The 17344-nt window shown below is 39.6% G+C and overlaps 1 protein-coding gene across 5 annotated transcripts in view; it reads right to left on the bottom strand.

The window, feature by feature from the left end:
* Nucleotides 1-17344, bottom strand: part of Bbs9 (Bardet-Biedl syndrome 9) — a 453439-nt gene that overhangs the window by 262962 nt on the left and 173133 nt on the right. For all 5 annotated transcript variants that reach the window (XM_052754897.1, XM_052754886.1, XM_052754921.1 and 2 more), the window contains 2 exons: nt 10018-10196; nt 2475-2551 (listed from right to left, as the gene is read on the bottom strand). In XM_052754897.1, coding sequence (XP_052610857.1) covers nt 2475-2551; nt 10018-10196 — 256 coding nt within the window. The remainder of the gene's footprint in view (nt 1-2474; nt 2552-10017; nt 10197-17344) is intronic.

Raw genomic sequence — 17344 nt, 5'->3', positions numbered from 1 at the left:
TGATGCCATGGGCATCTGAAGAATTAAGAGCTGAGAAATTCACATTCTACTTCCAGCTCCACAGGAAGTCCCATTTGAACCCTGATAAAGCTATAAAGCTGTTCCCTGAGGAAGATGAGACCGTGGTGCTTGTCTCTACTGCAGAATATCCTATTCCAATAGAAAAATTTACTTCTTTTTCAGAGATTTGCACTTTCATAATAATGATTAAAAAAATATTAATTCAAGCTTTCTGCTCTAGTACTATGTTACCTAAAGCCAGGAAATAACTTCACATTTGCCTACAGATCTAGCAGGAAACACCTCCTGTTTCCTTTTCAACCCATATCTAAACACCTAGACATTTCAAGGACAGCAGTATCTGAGGAACATGAAATCATAGCAGAGAAATGACTGTAAGAAGACATCATGACTCCACAGCCACATAAACTGTCAGGCTAATTCATTCCATCGAAGTAAGTATGATAGTCTAAAAACAGTTCTTAGAAAGGAAAAATACCAGCCAAGGCTATGCAGAGAAACTGTCTCAAAAAAAAAATACAGTAAGACAGAGAAAATGAATCAGGAAATACAGCAAGACGGGGAAATGAATCAGGAAGTACAGCAAGACAGAGGAAATGAAGCAGGAAGTACAGCAAGACAGAGGAAATGAAGCAGGAAGTACAGCAAGACAGGGGAAATGAAGCAGGAAGTACAGCAAGACAGGGGAAATGAAGCAGGAAGACAGAAATAAAACAGGAAGTACAGTAAGACAGGAAATGGAGCAGGAAAGAGACATGAAGTAAGAAGAAACAGCACTCAAAGTTACCAGTCAGGGAAAATATATTACAATGTAGAGTCCAAAATGTTCCTAAAGACAAAGAGAACTCCTCACTCCAAATAGCCTATGTTTCAGAGAGCCTAGAAACAACTCTATGGGTTGCCCAACATAGCGGAAAGGAGTCATTTCCACAGTAAGAAAATGTGTGAACATTTGTCAGCTAACTAAGCTCCCTTCCCACTCCACTCTTCAGGTGGGGTGAAAACAGTGTCTGCTGAAGGGCAAACCTTTCATACAGAGCCTCTACTGTGTGAGTGAGCTGGGCCAATGTTTCTTTCACATTATGTTCCTGTCGCTTTTAACTGCACCTAATGTACTATACCATAGCAACATTAACATGGTTTGTACCATAATTTGAGTTGGCTGGTTATACAAAAGTTAATCTTTGAAGGCTCTGACAACCACTTGCTATATTATGCTATGATACTTAAATAGCAAACACATTTCCAAGGCAAAATTACATGATGATATCAACTCTAAATGCAGAAAATGTCCAAGTTCAGTCACTTAACTGATCAAGTTTGGACAGAGATACATATAAACTTAATGAATTCCATACAAACCTCAAGCAATGAGACATGATTACACACAAAAAAGTGTTCTATGGAAGAGTAAACAAGGACATGGAGTAATAGCCCCTTTCAGCCTTCCTGTTTCTCCATTTTAATCAGTCACAGAGCAAACAGATACAGAGCACCCAACACACAGCCGGTCCGAAGCGTACGGCAGTGAGCAAGATGAGTAGAGGGTGTGGGACGAGGTGGTGGAAGTGATGTCGGAAAAGACAAATGTGATTGATGATGATGACAGCGGTAACAACTCAACAAAGCAGAGGCCAGCAGAGGGAAAACAATTTCTGGACCCACTATCCGTGTATACTACACTCCTGCCCTCGTTACTACTGTGACATATGAAAGACTATAAACCATCAAACCTGGACAGGGACCACTCAGAAGCATTACCTCATTAAACCTTCTTTATTCCAGAGTTACTTATTTTTACTTTATGTGTGGGGGTGAGTGTTTTGCCTGTTTGTATACACTGGTGCCCACAGAGGCCAGAAGAGGGCCTCAGATCCCTGGAAATGGAGTTAAAGACCATAATGAGCTACCAGTTAGGGGATGAGAACCAAACGTGGATCTTCTGAAAAGGCAGTCAGTGCTCCTAACCACTGAGCCATCTCTCCAGCCTCATCCCATTCACTTTCTAAAAGATCAACAGGGACAGGTTCAGTAATACGGTACTGAGAAGGTTTAAGGAACTTTCTGCCCCTTCACCTCTCACTCCTTTTTTAAACAAATCCTGCCAAGACACTAAGAAAAAAGAGATGGTTTTCATCTAGAACAGTGAGTGGTTTTCAATCTCTGAGGGTCAAATGACCCTTTTACAGGGTCACATATCAGATATCCTGCATATCAGATATTTATATTACAATTCATAGCAGTAGCAAAATTACAATTATGAAGTAGCAAAGAATCAGTTTTATGGTTGGGGTCACCACAACATGAGGAACTGCATTAAAGGGTCACAGTATTAGGAAGGTGGAGAACCACTAGTCTAGAAAATAACAAACTCTGAAATGTGTTATCATCACGTAAGTTCCTACCAAGAAGCCTAGAATTTAAATCAATTCAAAATACATAAATATACCTACAGACACAGAATCGAGGCTAGAGGAAACTACTGCAGACACTTTCAAGTCCTCTTCTCTGTCAGTCATGGGCCAAACACCTGTAATTAAACAATACATCTAATCATAAAGTAAAATGTGCTGTGATTATATCAAAAACCAAATTGTAAATGCTCATGAGTCAAAAATATAATGAATTATAGAATTAAAAATTTTATGCTAATTCTTTCCTCAATAAGACATTGAACAAAAATTGTCTTCCTCCAGTACTACCTAAGTACCGAGCAATAAGCACCAAGTACTGAGAATTGTAGGTTTTTCCCTGTTAGTGAAAGCCTGAACTAGTACAACCCACTGGAAAGACACAAAATGTAAAGATCCTCTGACTTAACAATTCCACACTCAAGAGCTTATGCACAGGCACGCCCAAGGAGGGTCTCTGTTATTAATAATCAATAAAAGATGAAACAATTTAAATATCTATGTATCTTCATAAGGAGATGATTAAATAAAATATGAAATATCCACATTATCCAGTGGTCCAGAGCAGTAAGAATTTCATAAACCCATGTGAACTAACATGAAAGGACTCAGAAGTACTTCTTAATATTTTAAACAGTAAGATGTATAATCTAACATGAACATATCTGTGTAAAAGGTGTAAACAAAGCTGGGCGGTGGTGGCGCACGCCTTTAATCCCAGCACTCGGGAGGCAGAGGCAGGTGGATCTTTGTGAGTTCGAGGCCAGCCTGGTCTCCAAAGCGAGTTCCAGGAAAGGCGCAAAGCTGCACAGAGAAACCCTGTCTCGAAAAACCAAAAAAAAAAAAAAAAAGGTGTAAACAAAACTTAATATTTTTAAGAAATATTCAAAACTCTGGATCTCTGAGTTCGAGGCCAGCCTGGTCTACAGAATGAGATCCAGGACAGGTACCAAAACTACACAGGGAAACCCTGTCTTGAGAAACCAAAAAAAAAAAAAAGAAAGGAAGGAAGGAAGAAAGGAAGAAAGAAAGGAAGGAAGGAAGGAAGGAAGGAAGGAAGGAAGGAAGGAAGGAAGGAAGGAAGGGAGGGAAGAAGGGAGGGAGGGAGGGAGGGAGGGAGGGAGGGAGGGAGGAAGGAAGGAAGGAAGGAAGGAAGGAAGGAAGGAAGATTCAAAACTCAATAAGGCTTATAGTCAAAGACTGGAACTAGGTTCTAGGGTCAAAGAGACTTGCTTTCCACACTTATCCTTTTAGTAATGTCTGAATTATTTTATCACATACATATGCCATATGTACATACATATGCCACATACACACACATATATATCACATATAAATACATATACCACATAGACTATATGCACATACATATACCACAGACATACATATACCACCGACACATACATATGGTTTAGCTAGGGTTTGACTGTGTCCCTCAAAGGCTGTCTCTTTGAAGGCTGGTCTCGGGTTCTGTAGGGCTAAGGATTGGCAGCATCTTTAAAGGTGAGGTTTGGTAGGAAGTCCTTCAGCTACTAAGGTCATGGCCCATGGAAGAAACTGATGCAGCATTCCTGTGACCCCAGTTAGTTCTGACAAGAGCCTTGTTAGGAACAGGGCAAACCTAGCCCCTCCCTTCCCCCTGTGTCCCTGGTTTATGATGCACAGTTTTCCTTACACATACTTCTGTCTCCACCTCGCCCATTTCTCTGAAGTACTACTAAACACAAGCCAGTCTTGGCTTCATGCCCTTGAATCTCTCATAACTGTCAACTAAATAAAACTTTCCTTCATAAATACTCAGCTTCAAGCCTTTTGTTATAACACAAAGTAGACTAACAAATGCATACTATTTCATTTCCCTAATTTTAATGTTTATGGTGCACAAAGAAATATTACAAAAAGCAAGTTATCCTAAATAAGAAACAAATTATATTTATAGATATGTATAAAATACGTATGTATTTATGTATAGTCACACAAATATGTGCTTAAATAACATATGTGCTTAAATAACATATTTTAAGTAATAAATATATGTGCATACACGTTCATACAGATCAGATAATTGACAGCCAACATCCACTCTTCCCACATTTCTCTTTGTGGCCAAGCACTATTGTTGTGGAAGTCTTCAACTTCACCACAGAAAAAGGTTCCTCCCCTGACTCCAGGGTCAAATTTAATCACAGTGGTTGTTTTAGATGTGAACAGCTCTTAATAGCATGACCAGAGGTATTGGGGCTGGGCAGTGGAGACATATGCTTTTATGAGAGCTGTTTCTCCCTAAAAGGGGGATTCTGAAGAACAGCCTTCATGTCTGGAAATCCTATCTGCACACAACGCCTAGAGCATCTACAGCTACCCAAGATCTTTAAAAGGAAAGGTTCACACACGCTGAGGATGGAGGATAATACCATTGACTCGGGTGTCTCACAGCAGGACTATCCTAAATCACCACAAGGTGGATCCATCACTACAGCAAAGTCTGAAAAGGGAATTCTAAACCTAGGAAGGATATGAAAGGCTCTTTGTTGGCCATGTGATAACCACTCTTTGCTTCTTCACTAAAAGCAGCTCAGTGTTGTCCAGAAGGACAGCCATCAGCAAACCCCACGAAACTTTCCGGGCTGTTTTGCAGATTGGAAGGGTCAGTGAGATAAAAGCTTAAGCTGCTCAGGGTGTGCCTTCCAGGAAAGCTCCTCTAGGGGCTGACTCAGCTGCAGATGTGAGGCAGAAGTTCCAGAAGCATTCCTGAACCAAGACATGATGCTGGAATAGAAGGATCAAAGTCCCTGAAGAATTGTGGAGCCAACCCTGAACTGCCTACTCCTCGGCTTCTTTCACAAGAGAAACAAACAAGCCTCTCCCCTCTGTCTAAGCTGCTATGTTCCGGCATTCTGTTACATGTACCCACACACAACCGGGAACGAACAAACTAAGTTCAACTGTTCCAAGCTCTTGGACATAGCATCAACTAAGGCGGCCCACACATATTCCAAATGGAATACAGACGTATTTATCTTGCCCATGTCTGCACTCTGCACTTGTCTGAAAGCACACTTAAATGCCACATCCAGGGCTTCATGAACACACTAGGTAAAGAGTGTATGATAAGTGCTTAAGTCATATGGAAACCCCATCTCTTGAAAGTTCCCACTGAAAGATATTGTTGACTCCTCCTAATGAAAACACTTGGCAGGATTCATACTAGCACTCTGATTTTCAAAAGCTTCACCATATGCACAGAAATTATTGCTATAATTTCATGCTTATAACATATATTCCCTATATAGCTTACACACATAAAATCAGCTTCAAAAAATTTTATTACAGTAGATTTATACACCATGTGTGCAACAAAACATCTTCTTGACACTGGTTTTAGATTTTGCTGCAACCCTTTCTTTGAAAAAGTTTTTAAAAGCTTTAAGTATGGAATATAGCCCACAAAACAATGCACATTTTTTAAAAAAGTCAAACCCCTCCCCTCAGCTCAGGGAGCTATGCAGAAGAGGAGGCAGAAAGATCCTAAGAGCCAGAGAGGATGGAAGACACTCAGGGAACAGGGTCTTCCAGATACAACATGGACTGACACATGTATGAACTCACAGAGACTGTGGCAGCATGCACAGGGTGCTGTGGTAGCATAGAGAGGGGCCGCACAAGTCCAAGCCAGTGCCAAGAGGGGGAAGTAGACACATGCTCCCACCCCAACCAAGAAGCTATCTTTAACTGACAACCGCTGGCAAAGGAAACAGTTCTCTCCAATGGAGTCTCTCTGGGTATATAAACACACTTGGGGTAGGCCCCATGCCCAGCTGTAGAGGGCCAGTGCAAAATGAACTCAATGGTATTTTTGTAGACTTTTTGTCTCATATTGCTTTGTTTGGGCATATTTTATCTTATTGGTATTTTGCTTGTATAATATGGTTTCTAATTCTGTGTTTTTATTGGTTTTGGCTTTTTTGTGTGTATATATGTATCTATGTGATTCTTGTGTTTTTTTTCTTTGTTTTGTTTTGGGTTTTTTTTTTTTCAGCACGGCTTCTATGGTTTTTGTATTTGCCTATTTATTTTCTAATGAGAGAGAGAAAGAAGGCATGGAGTTGGATGGGTAGAGATGTGGAGAGGGTATGGGAGGAGATATGGGAGAGAAAACTGGGAACAAAATATATTGTATGAAACAAATTGTTCCATTTTTAAATATTTATGTAACAAATTTATTTTTTTAAAAAGCCACTATACTAAAGTGTCAGTAAAATGAACAATGAGGTCATCCAGAACTTTAGCATTCAGACTTTTCATGATCTATATTGAAATAATATGTCATTTCCTATAATTAAAAGTATTTAGGTGAATAGGAATATCAAACTTTCACAAAGGAACAGAACACTAAATATTCTTTATGTCTAGAAATAAAATAGAGTAAAATCTTCTATTTCTTAAAAGTTTCTCTTTGTATCTATTTTAAAAATGAAACCAAACAAAGGTAGCACAAAAATACAGAGAAGTTTAAACATTAATCAAATGTTGAGATTATGTAAAAAACAACTTTCGTCCAAGTCTGTGGGTGCACCCCTAGCTTAAGTAATATATCTAGAGTAGACACGTAACCATAAAATAAAATGGCCTCGTGGCAGAGGGTGGATAGTTCTAGAGAGAAGGGATAGAAGGATACAGATGCTATCGAGGGGAAATGGGGGAAATGGAAGTGATGATTAGGAAGTTAGGAAGGTGGGCACTATGGTGGGTCAGTAAATAATACTAAGGATATTTGGAAAAGCTATTGTTTTATGTTCACTTAAAAATAAATACATAATAAATGTAAATGTGTACACATGTACATAGTTTGAATGAAGTTATACCAATTGTGGTGATGACGTTGGCCACAAGAGCCACAGACTGTCTAGCAAAAACCCATGCCAAGCATGGGCAACCTCTACTGAGTTGTGGGAGTTCAAGAGACTCTGAAGACAAAAACTTGTCTTCCAGAACTTGAAAGTAAGACCTTATTTCTGAGGACACCACATACTTCAGACACAAGACTTGGAAGAATCAAGCTGGAACTGATCTGGAAGCCTCCTCTCTCAGGACTAACTTTTGTTGAACCTTAAGGTCCTATGCAAGTTGCCAAGAGAAACAAATAATCAATAGTCCTTCCCAGCTGTAAGACTTACAAACCACAACCGTCAGCACAGCAAGATGTCCCCAAGAGTGCAGCATGGCACTTGATCCAAGAGCCAAATAAATGGACTTAAAGTGTACTCAGGAGGAGGCAACTGTGCCTGGTCCTGTAAACCCAGGCAACTCCCCATGGCTGTTGAGGTCGTGGAGCTGAAGGGAGAGTCTATGACTGCCACCTTGCTAAGCTGGTATAATTTCTAACTGCGTCCAAAACCTTACCCCTAAATCCACAAATAAGTGTAACTTTCACTCATCAAAGAAGCTTCTTCTTGCCTCAGAGACCATCACAGAAATCTACAACTGGAAAAAATGCAGAGAACAACTACTGTGAGCCAAATCCCAACCACTATGGCTATAACACAAGCCCCACAGCTAAGGCTCGGGGACCAGTGTGGAAGAGAAGGTTTCAAGTATAAGAGGCAGAGGACTGAGGTATCTGCTGCGAGACAATGTCTTCTACATATCACAGGGAAGCTGCACCCATGAAATCTAAACAATACGGCTGCCTAAACACGACTGCACAAGCTGACATGGATAGGGAAATCTCACAAGGTCTACCCCTAGATAAAGAGCTACAGTCAGTCAATGGCTGCTGAGAGAATCAGTCTTCTCCAGGGACAAGCCCTGTCATAGGTGATCTAATTCCAAAAGGTCAGCCCTAAACACCAACACATATGAGCAATACTAAATGGACATAGCAGGCTATATTTATGCGTGTGTGTGTGTGTGTGTGTGTGTGTGTGTGTGTGTGTGTGTGTGTGTGTGTGCAGTAATAACAATTAAAGGAGAAGAGAAGAAGTCATGGATTTGAAGAGTGGGAAGGCATGGGAAGAGGTGGAGGGTGAAAAACAAGAGTAGAAACTGATATAAATGCAGTACTCATGTATGAAATTCCCCCCCCCAAAATAAAATAATAATTATTTAAAAGAAACTTTTTCAAGATAAACAAAAGGATTAAGGAAGTAGCAAATAAAACGTCCAAGCCTTTTCATTGAAGGGCATCACTGTGACTACTAGGAGATAATAATTAGCTATGCGGGATTTTTGAACAATTTACATAATTCATGTTAATTAAACTACCATTAGCCATTCCTTGTGGAATGGCAAGGATTACAAGACAGAAACTCGAGTAAAACCCACATTATTTAATGAGCTTGGGAAACTTATATATAGTTTATAGTTATATAGTTTATAGTTATATAGTTTATAGTTATATATATTGTTATATATAGATATATAACAATCTTCTCCAATTACACACTAAAATGAAAAAAAACTGTAAATTCCATTCATCCTCTAAAATATTGGTATCAAAACTGAAAACTTAAACTGTATATTGCAGCCTGATGCATCCATCTTCATCACTTCCCCTCTGACGAGGCATGCTGACAAGAGGCTTGAAAGATCTCCATTTCAATAGTTTACTTTGAAAACTTTCTATAAGAACGTGTGAAGCCAAAGCATAACATCTTTACTTTTAATACTCCTATTTTAATATATCATCTCAGTTCCTAAAGACAGAGGAATATAATCCTGGCAATAGAGATCAAAAAGTACATAAACCGAGCGAAGCAAACAGACCAGGATTAAGATCGGCTCTCTTGCTTTGGTTGGCTTTTGATGCTCCGTTTCTTTTATTATTACTACTTGTTTTAACATTTCTTTTATGTGAAAATGGTCCATATTTTTTCTCATTAAGAAAATACTTTTACCTGACCCTGAAAAGGGAACTTAAAGTAATGATTTTCACATGTCCAACACGAGCCAGAGGATTGGTGTTTTGTTTCTCCTTTTAATTTACAATAAAATTACACCCTTGTGAGTCCGGACATAAAATAACATTGAGCTACTCAAAACTTGAGAACTGAAAATATCACCAGTCCCTGCGTCATTGGAAATCAGAGTATCCCAGACTGCACTCCATTTGGACGGCTAATTAACTCCAAGCATAAATTATATCATATAAGCTGCAAATTACTACATTTTTAGTAACAAAGTGGCAATTCATGTACTACTTGGATCTCTTTTCAAAGAAGCAAATGAAACCAAGGATATTGTAAGTTACTGACTGACTGTAGGCTTCAGTGCTCTTCACCAGCCTAGCACCACCAAGAACTACTTCGCCTTCACTGAGAAGGCAAAATACCTAAAGTCTAGACAGAGCTGTCCCTAGAACACATTAACCACAACAGTATCTTCAATAAGACTAGTTTTCAGGAGCCACCTATACAAAGTCAGCACAAGGCACTTGTATGCTAAAGAGCAACACTTTATTCAAAATCTTGAACTAGGCCTGGGAGTGAAATTTAACTAATATTTACAGAGCAATATCCATATACAACATAAGGTGAACTTTATAATTAACATTAAAATTATACAATAAAAACTGCAAATGAGATACCTTGTGATTTTACATCTTTGATGATTCTCTGAAGTTCTTTCAATTCTACATCAAGTTCATCATAGTTGAGCTCTCTTGATTCAACTTTTGGAGCTTGGAACAAAGAAGGATCTGTCCCCAGATATGAACACTGCAGGTGACCATCGTCACTGAGGGTCACTATCACGCCCTTCAAATCACTGTAGCGTGCAAGAGAATATAAGACATGGTTAATTATCAGCCTGGACAAATGACATTTTTACTCAAATCAGCTTTATACACCATTAAAAAAATAAGTATAAAATATGTTTATTTCCAAAACTCAATTTTAATGTTTCAAACATCATCTATATTTATAGATGTACACTCAGTGTTAAGATGTATTACAGAAGTGGATAAACATTGAAATGTATTATCTGTCTACCAAAGGAATCTAATTACATGGTAAATTCTGATCTTGAATACTGATCTTAATCCACAGTACAGGTGCCACTTGTCAATGTCATATCCAACATGTGAATTCCACTTGCACCAATGGAGCAAGAGATGAGACTAGATTTCTAGCTGAAGGCACAGAATAAGGCATGTGCTCAAGGCCAGGACAGCCATGAAGTGACCCCAAGAGAGGGACAGCCACAGCAAAGACGTTGGAGACCTGAAACATGTCTTGAAAAAAAGAAAGAAAGGAAGGAAGGAAGGAAGGAAGGAAGGAAGGAAGGAAGGAAGGAAGGAAGGAAGGAAGGAAGGAAGAAAGAAAGAAAGAAAGAAAGAAAGAAAGAAAGAAAGAAAGAAAGAAAGAAAGAAAGAAAGAAAGAAAGAAAAAAGAAGTCTTGAAAGTAGATATGATCTCTCCTCCTCTGGATTCTTGGGACTAATTCTTTCCACTCAGGACCCCTCAAGGCGTCCCTAACACACACTCCTACCCAAGGAGCTTTCTGGTTCCTTTCTTCTCTCCCCATTCCTAGACAGAAAGGGCCACTTTCCTGAGCACCAGCTCTTTCTCCACCGCTATTCCGATTCATATCATTCCTTTTCCTCATCATCTACTGTTTGGGTGCATCCCTCAAACGGGACCTCAGAGACGGCATCAGGACATGAGTGCTTTACCCTCACAGATCAAGACTGATTAGGAAAGATCTTCCAGACAAGGAGCTTCAGTGTCGGTCTCTCCCCCGCCACCCGCCCCCACCACTCCTTTCCTCCTTCCTTCACTCCCTCCTTCCCTCCTCCCTTCCCCCCACTTCGATCCTCCCCTCCTCCCTCCTTCCCTTTCCCTCCCTCCACATCCTGAAACTTCACCCTGAGATGCTGAAACAAGATCTCCACCAGATGTATACCCTCAATCTTGGACTCCTGAGCCTCCACAAGCATAAGTCAAACAATTTTCCTTCCTTTCTAAACCACTCAATCTCTGGATTTCTGTAATAGCAGCAAAGAATGGATCAAGACACTGTTCTCGCTCTTCCTTCTCAGGGTCCTTCATCTCTGCTTCTCTCTAAAACTTACCTGTAATATATACATTATGGCTGATTTTAATATGCAATGTTTAGAAATTAAAATTACACATTTCTCTTAACATACTATAAAAAGCAGTTGAAGGAAATACTGTATTTGCTTGTTCCTTGGTATTCATAGAAAAAAATTCAACATTGTCCTAAACCATTTGGCGTTAATATATGAGTTCCTTCCATTTTTGTTATATGTTCTACTTTGGTCTTTGACCTAACAAAAACATGTTGCCTTTTTTGTTGTTTTAAATGTCCATACACATATGTCCTGGGGGGGGGGGCTTATTTCCCCTGATATCCTCAACCACCTGCTTGCTCCCTGCCCCCTCTCCTGTTAGTCCCCATTTGTCCCCCTAGATAATTTTACTCCCATTTTCATGTCATATATGCATGCCAGATTTTAAGAATCTATATAAAAATCTAGAAATGATAAATGAGAAGAAAACATACATTTGCTTTTGAGACAAGTAATTCACTTAGTATGATTTATCTTGTTCTGGCATCAGTTTCCTGCAATTGACATGGCTTCGTTCTTCTTGGCTGGAAAAAGCTCTGTTGTGCATGTGTTACCATATTTGCCTTTACGTTCTTCTGCTGTTGGACACTTACATTGTTGGTTCCATGAGTTAGCTGTTGTAAATAGTGCTGCAATAAATGTGGGTACAAGTGTCTCTGCAGATAACTGACTTGGAATCCTTTGGATAAGTACTAGTCGTGTGGTAAATCTATCTTCAGTTTATTGAGAAGCCACCAAACCAATATCCATAGTAGTACACTAGTTTGCCTTCTTACCAGCAGCACATAGGTTCCTTGTTGTCTACACACTTGCCAGCATTTGTTACCTTTTCCTAATCACTAGCATTATGACTAGAGTAAGATGGAATCTAATTTTGATTTGTTTTCTGTGATAGCTAATGAAGTTGAAATGTTCATTGAACATTTGTGTTTCATCCTTGAGAACCATCTGTTCATTTCATTAGCTTCTTTGTTGATGTGATTAGTTTCTTTTTTGTTTTGTTTCAGTTCTTTGTACGTTTTGGACATTTATCCTCTGTCAGACATATAGGTAGTAAAGATTCTCTCCCATCATGTAAGCTATCTCTTTGCTTTATTGTTTTCTTTGACATGCAGAAACTTTTTAATTTCATAAGATCCTATTTGTCAATTGTCGGCCTTACTCCTGAGTGACTAGAGTCCTATCAAGAAAGTCCTTCCTCATTCCTCTATCTTGACTGTTTTTCCTACTTTTTCCCGAGTAGTTAGAGAGTTTCTGGTCTTCCATTAACATCTTTGATTCATCAGGAGTTGAGTTATACACAGGGTGAAATATAAGGATCTATTTTCATTCTACACATGGATATCCAATTTTCCCAAGGACATGTTTGAAGAGGCATGCTTTTCTCCAATGGGTATTTTTACTATCTCTGTCAAAATCCAAGTGGCTGTAGCTGTGTGGGTTTATATCAGGATCTCTGTTCTATTCTGTTGATCTACATGTCTGTTTTGTGTTTTGCCTGCATGTATGTCTGTGCACCATGTGTATGCCTCGTGCCTTTGGAGACCAGAAGAGGAGCTGGCTCCCCTGCCCTGGAGTTAGATGGTTTTGAGCTACCACGTGGGTGCTGGGATCTTAATCACTGAGCCGTCTCTCCAGTCCACCATGCTGTTTTGGCCCTACTTGCCACTGTTTTTCTTGATATAATTCTTTTTAACTTTCTTTAGAATTTCATACATTAGTCCTGTATTTACATCACTTCTACCCTCGATCACCCACTGTAACTCTTCCCATGACCTCCCCACTTCTTCTCAAATTCATGACCTCTTCAATTATTATTTTACACACACACACATACATATACACACACACATACACACACACACACACACACACACACACACACACACACACACACATACACACACACACAAAACCTCTTAAGTCCTTTTAGTATTACTCATCTGTACATGTGTTTAGGCCTGACCTCTTAGGGTTGGATAACTTATCAGAGAGCTTGTCCCTTCAAGAGACTGATTCTCCCTCTCTTAGCAACCATTGGTTCCCTGTAGCTCTTCATCTAGGGGTGTGGCCTTGTGATGCTTCTCCCATCCACACTGGTGTATCAACTGGTGTTTCCATTATATATGTCTTGTTTAGACAATCATATGTTGGGATCTCACGGGTACAGCCTCCCTGGTATGTCTACAAGACACTATCTAGTAGCAGGTATCCTGGCCCTCTGGCTCTTACAATATTTCCATGCTCTATTCCACCATTATCCTTGAACCTCACATGTAGGGATTGCATTATGGATGTATCAATTGGTTGTCCCTATTCTTAATTAATAGTTCTTGGAAGAACAATTAATCAGAGGGGAGGAGAGAGAGACAGAGATCTAATAAACTCAGAAGAAATAACTTTAAATCTCTCCAACTCTGTATCATTGCAATAGTCATGCTGTTAACATAAAAGCTCAACTGGGTTGAGAACAAGTTATCCTCAGTCTTTCCTACAAAGTGACCCCAGCAACCACTTCACTACCTACCATAAATGCAACATTCCAGGTAGATGTGATGGTGGCTACCTATAATCCCAGCACTTAAAAAGCTGAGGCAAAGCCGGGCGGTGGTGGCGCACGCCTTTAATCCCAGTACTTGAGAGGCAGAGCCATGCAGATCTCTGTGAGTTCGAGGCCAGCCTGGGTTACAAAGTGAGTTCCAGGAAAGGCACAAAGCTACACAGAGAAACCCTGTCTCGAAAAACCAAAAAAAAAAAAAGCTGAGGCAAGAGAAATTTGAGTTCCAGACAAGCCTGGGCTACATGGTGAGACTGTCTCAAAAAGACAAAAACAACCAACATAATTTACAACGTTCCTATACACTATAGATGCTGTACCTTCTCTGAGGCCCATGTACAGTAAGTGCCACAGACCCTGTGACATGGCTTCATAGAAGTAAGAGCTACTGGACAGCAGAGCTAAATGAGAACAGGAGAGCCCGAGTTCTCACGCTGCTGCTCTAGAGCTGAGTCAACCTGGAGAGGTCCTCCCAAAGCTCCTCACCCCCAAATCAAGACAGTGAGAGTGAGGATCCTCAAAGTCCAGTTGCAAGAATTGCTTCTGTCATCCACCTCACAAAACGAAGTCAACCCAAAATGAAATTAATCTCCGAAAGTGAAATGTGAAAACAACCCACAGTGCCTATGGGGCTGCGCCTGTCACTGCAGGGAACTAAAGCCACCTAGTGGTTGACAAAGCTCACAGCCCCCAAAAAGAAACAAAAAATTCCAGAGGGAAAAAGCTCATTCTGCTCCAAGTTGTAACTCCAGTTCTCCTTCACTCCCGCGCCTTAAGGTCCAGAAACCTGAGTCCTCAAGAAGTCCCTGATGTCGAAAGGCCAGTCTTTGGCTGGCTTCCCAAGACAAGGCAGAACCCATCCTTTTCTGAATTCAAACAGACACTCCCAGCTCACGCTTAACCTCCCAGTGGCCTAGAAAGCAGGAGAGCTGGCATGGCCCGATAAAAGTATTCCTCCTTATTCAAATGTATCACTCATTAAATTAGATAGTTTAAGGTTTCTCTCACATTCCAATACTGGTAATTAAATATGTTCTGAAATTCAGCAAATTTCCAAAAATATATGTTGATTTATAGGAAAATCAGTCACTTTGTTCCAATGTTTAAATAGCAAGCAGTTGCCAATATAGATATAAGAAAACTATTAAGTTTCTGAGTTAGAAAATGAAGGATATGTGTATTCCTTTAGCTTCTCAAAATCCATTCTTTACCTGTGGTTGGTGTCCAAACAGAAGAGAGAGGGGCTAGGACTTGTCTCACAGAGATACCTGACCTAAATACCAGAAGAATATATTGGTATCTAAAGAAAGTCCAGCAGCTGCTTGAGTCATTTACCTTTTATTTACTCACACCAGAAACACTGGATACAATTTAGATCAAATAAGAGAAATTTAAGCTGTAGATAAATTCATCTATCATTACATTTTTTTTTTTCAAAAAGCTGCAAAGACAAGCTTTAAAGCTCTAGTGTTCGTCAATAGAATTTCTGTATAAAATACCTACAATAGGCAAAGACTTTGACCCAGGCCTACACAACTACTAAATGAGTAACGTAATCATTTGGCATTTATATACAATGAAAAAATAAATATATATTTATATTCGCACATATAGTTTCTAACATTAACTCCAACTAACTATAAAGAAAAATATTATCAAACAATATGTTTTTCTATTTCTACTTAATGGATGTTTTATAGAACAATATGGTCCAAACTGATTATAAGGACTAGACCTCTGAATGGCAGAATTTCATGCAGAAAGGTGTATCCAATTACTTCCAACTGAAAAGCAGAGTTAACACTGATGAAATTATTTCTTGATGCAAGTCAGCTAACCAAAGGTATGTTAGTGGACTTTATGAAGGGTCAGGGTCAGAGATGCAACATCCCCAGGATATATAATCACTGTGATTTTAGCCAAAGAACATGAAACTGAACAAGAATGGAGCTCAAGAACTCGAATGAGTTCATCATTTCACAGACAACCCCTGCCTTCACAGCACGTTAAAATCAAACTCCAGATGGATTTTAAATGTTACATTTTAAAATATGAGACTATAAAAATATTTATCTTCCTTTGAGATGGGAAGAACATTGGCTGGAAGAAAGCAGTAGACTAGAAACTAAAGTCCCTCTAGATGAAGTCACATAAACACTTACGGTTGTTGCATGCTCAACAGCCTGGCATGCTGGGCATGCCTATAATCTCAACCCTGCCACCAAACTAGATAGAGAGCCATGAGCTTGCTGTGCAAGGCCAAGTTTATCTACACAGCAAGATCCAAACCAACCAAGCTATACAGTGAGACCCAGTCTCAAAAAAAGAAACACAGACACATATAAATAAATAGTCAAACTTGGAAAACAATTGCAGCTAACATAAAAATGTTAATTTTTAGGTTGAATCTTGTATGTTGTTCAATTAATTATTTTTGAACTATTAAAACTATTTTATATCTGGGCATGGTGAGGCACACCTTTAATCCCAGCACTCAGAAGGCAGAGGCAGGCAGATCTTTGTGAGTTCGAGGCTAGCCTGGTCTACAAAGTGAGTTCCCGGACAGCCTGGGTTGTTACACAGAGAAACCCTGTCTCAAAAAACAAACAAAAAATTATGTAGAACTTAATACATAAAAAGAATTCTTACAAAACAGCAAGATTATATCCCAACAAGAAAAAGTTCAAGGAAATGTAGACATTCAGACTTCACCCAGGGTCAGGAGATGGCTCAGAGGATAGAAGCACTTCTTATGAGTGCCTGACATCCTGGACCTGAGGTAACAACCTAACATGATGCTCTGCAGCTATAATCCCACAGGGTTGGGAGCAAGCTAAGGGCGACTAGACTGAAGGCTCACTGGGCCAGGGCAGCCTAGAGCACCCAGCACAGCAGTAGAAACAAGAGACACCTACCTCAGCAAGGTGGAAGGAGAGAAAGGACTCCTGAACTCCATGTAAATGCCACTGCATATATGCAAGTACACACACACACACACACACACACACACACGCACATACACACACATATACACACACATACACACACATATACACACATACACACACATATACACATATACACACATACACACACATATACACACACATACAAATACACACACATACAAATACACACACATACATACATACACACACACATACACACATATACACACACACATACATACACACACATACATACATACACACACATATACACACACATATACACATACACACACACATGTACACACACATACATACA

The sequence above is a fragment of the Peromyscus californicus genome, unplaced genomic scaffold (assembly GCF_007827085.1).
Source record: "Peromyscus californicus insignis strain IS unplaced genomic scaffold, ASM782708v3 Scaffold_11__1_contigs__length_118956290, whole genome shotgun sequence".
Taxonomy (NCBI): domain Eukaryota; kingdom Metazoa; phylum Chordata; class Mammalia; order Rodentia; family Cricetidae; genus Peromyscus; species Peromyscus californicus.
The sequence above is the reverse complement of the archived record's forward strand: the minus strand, read 5'-3'. Positions and strand labels throughout refer to the sequence as shown.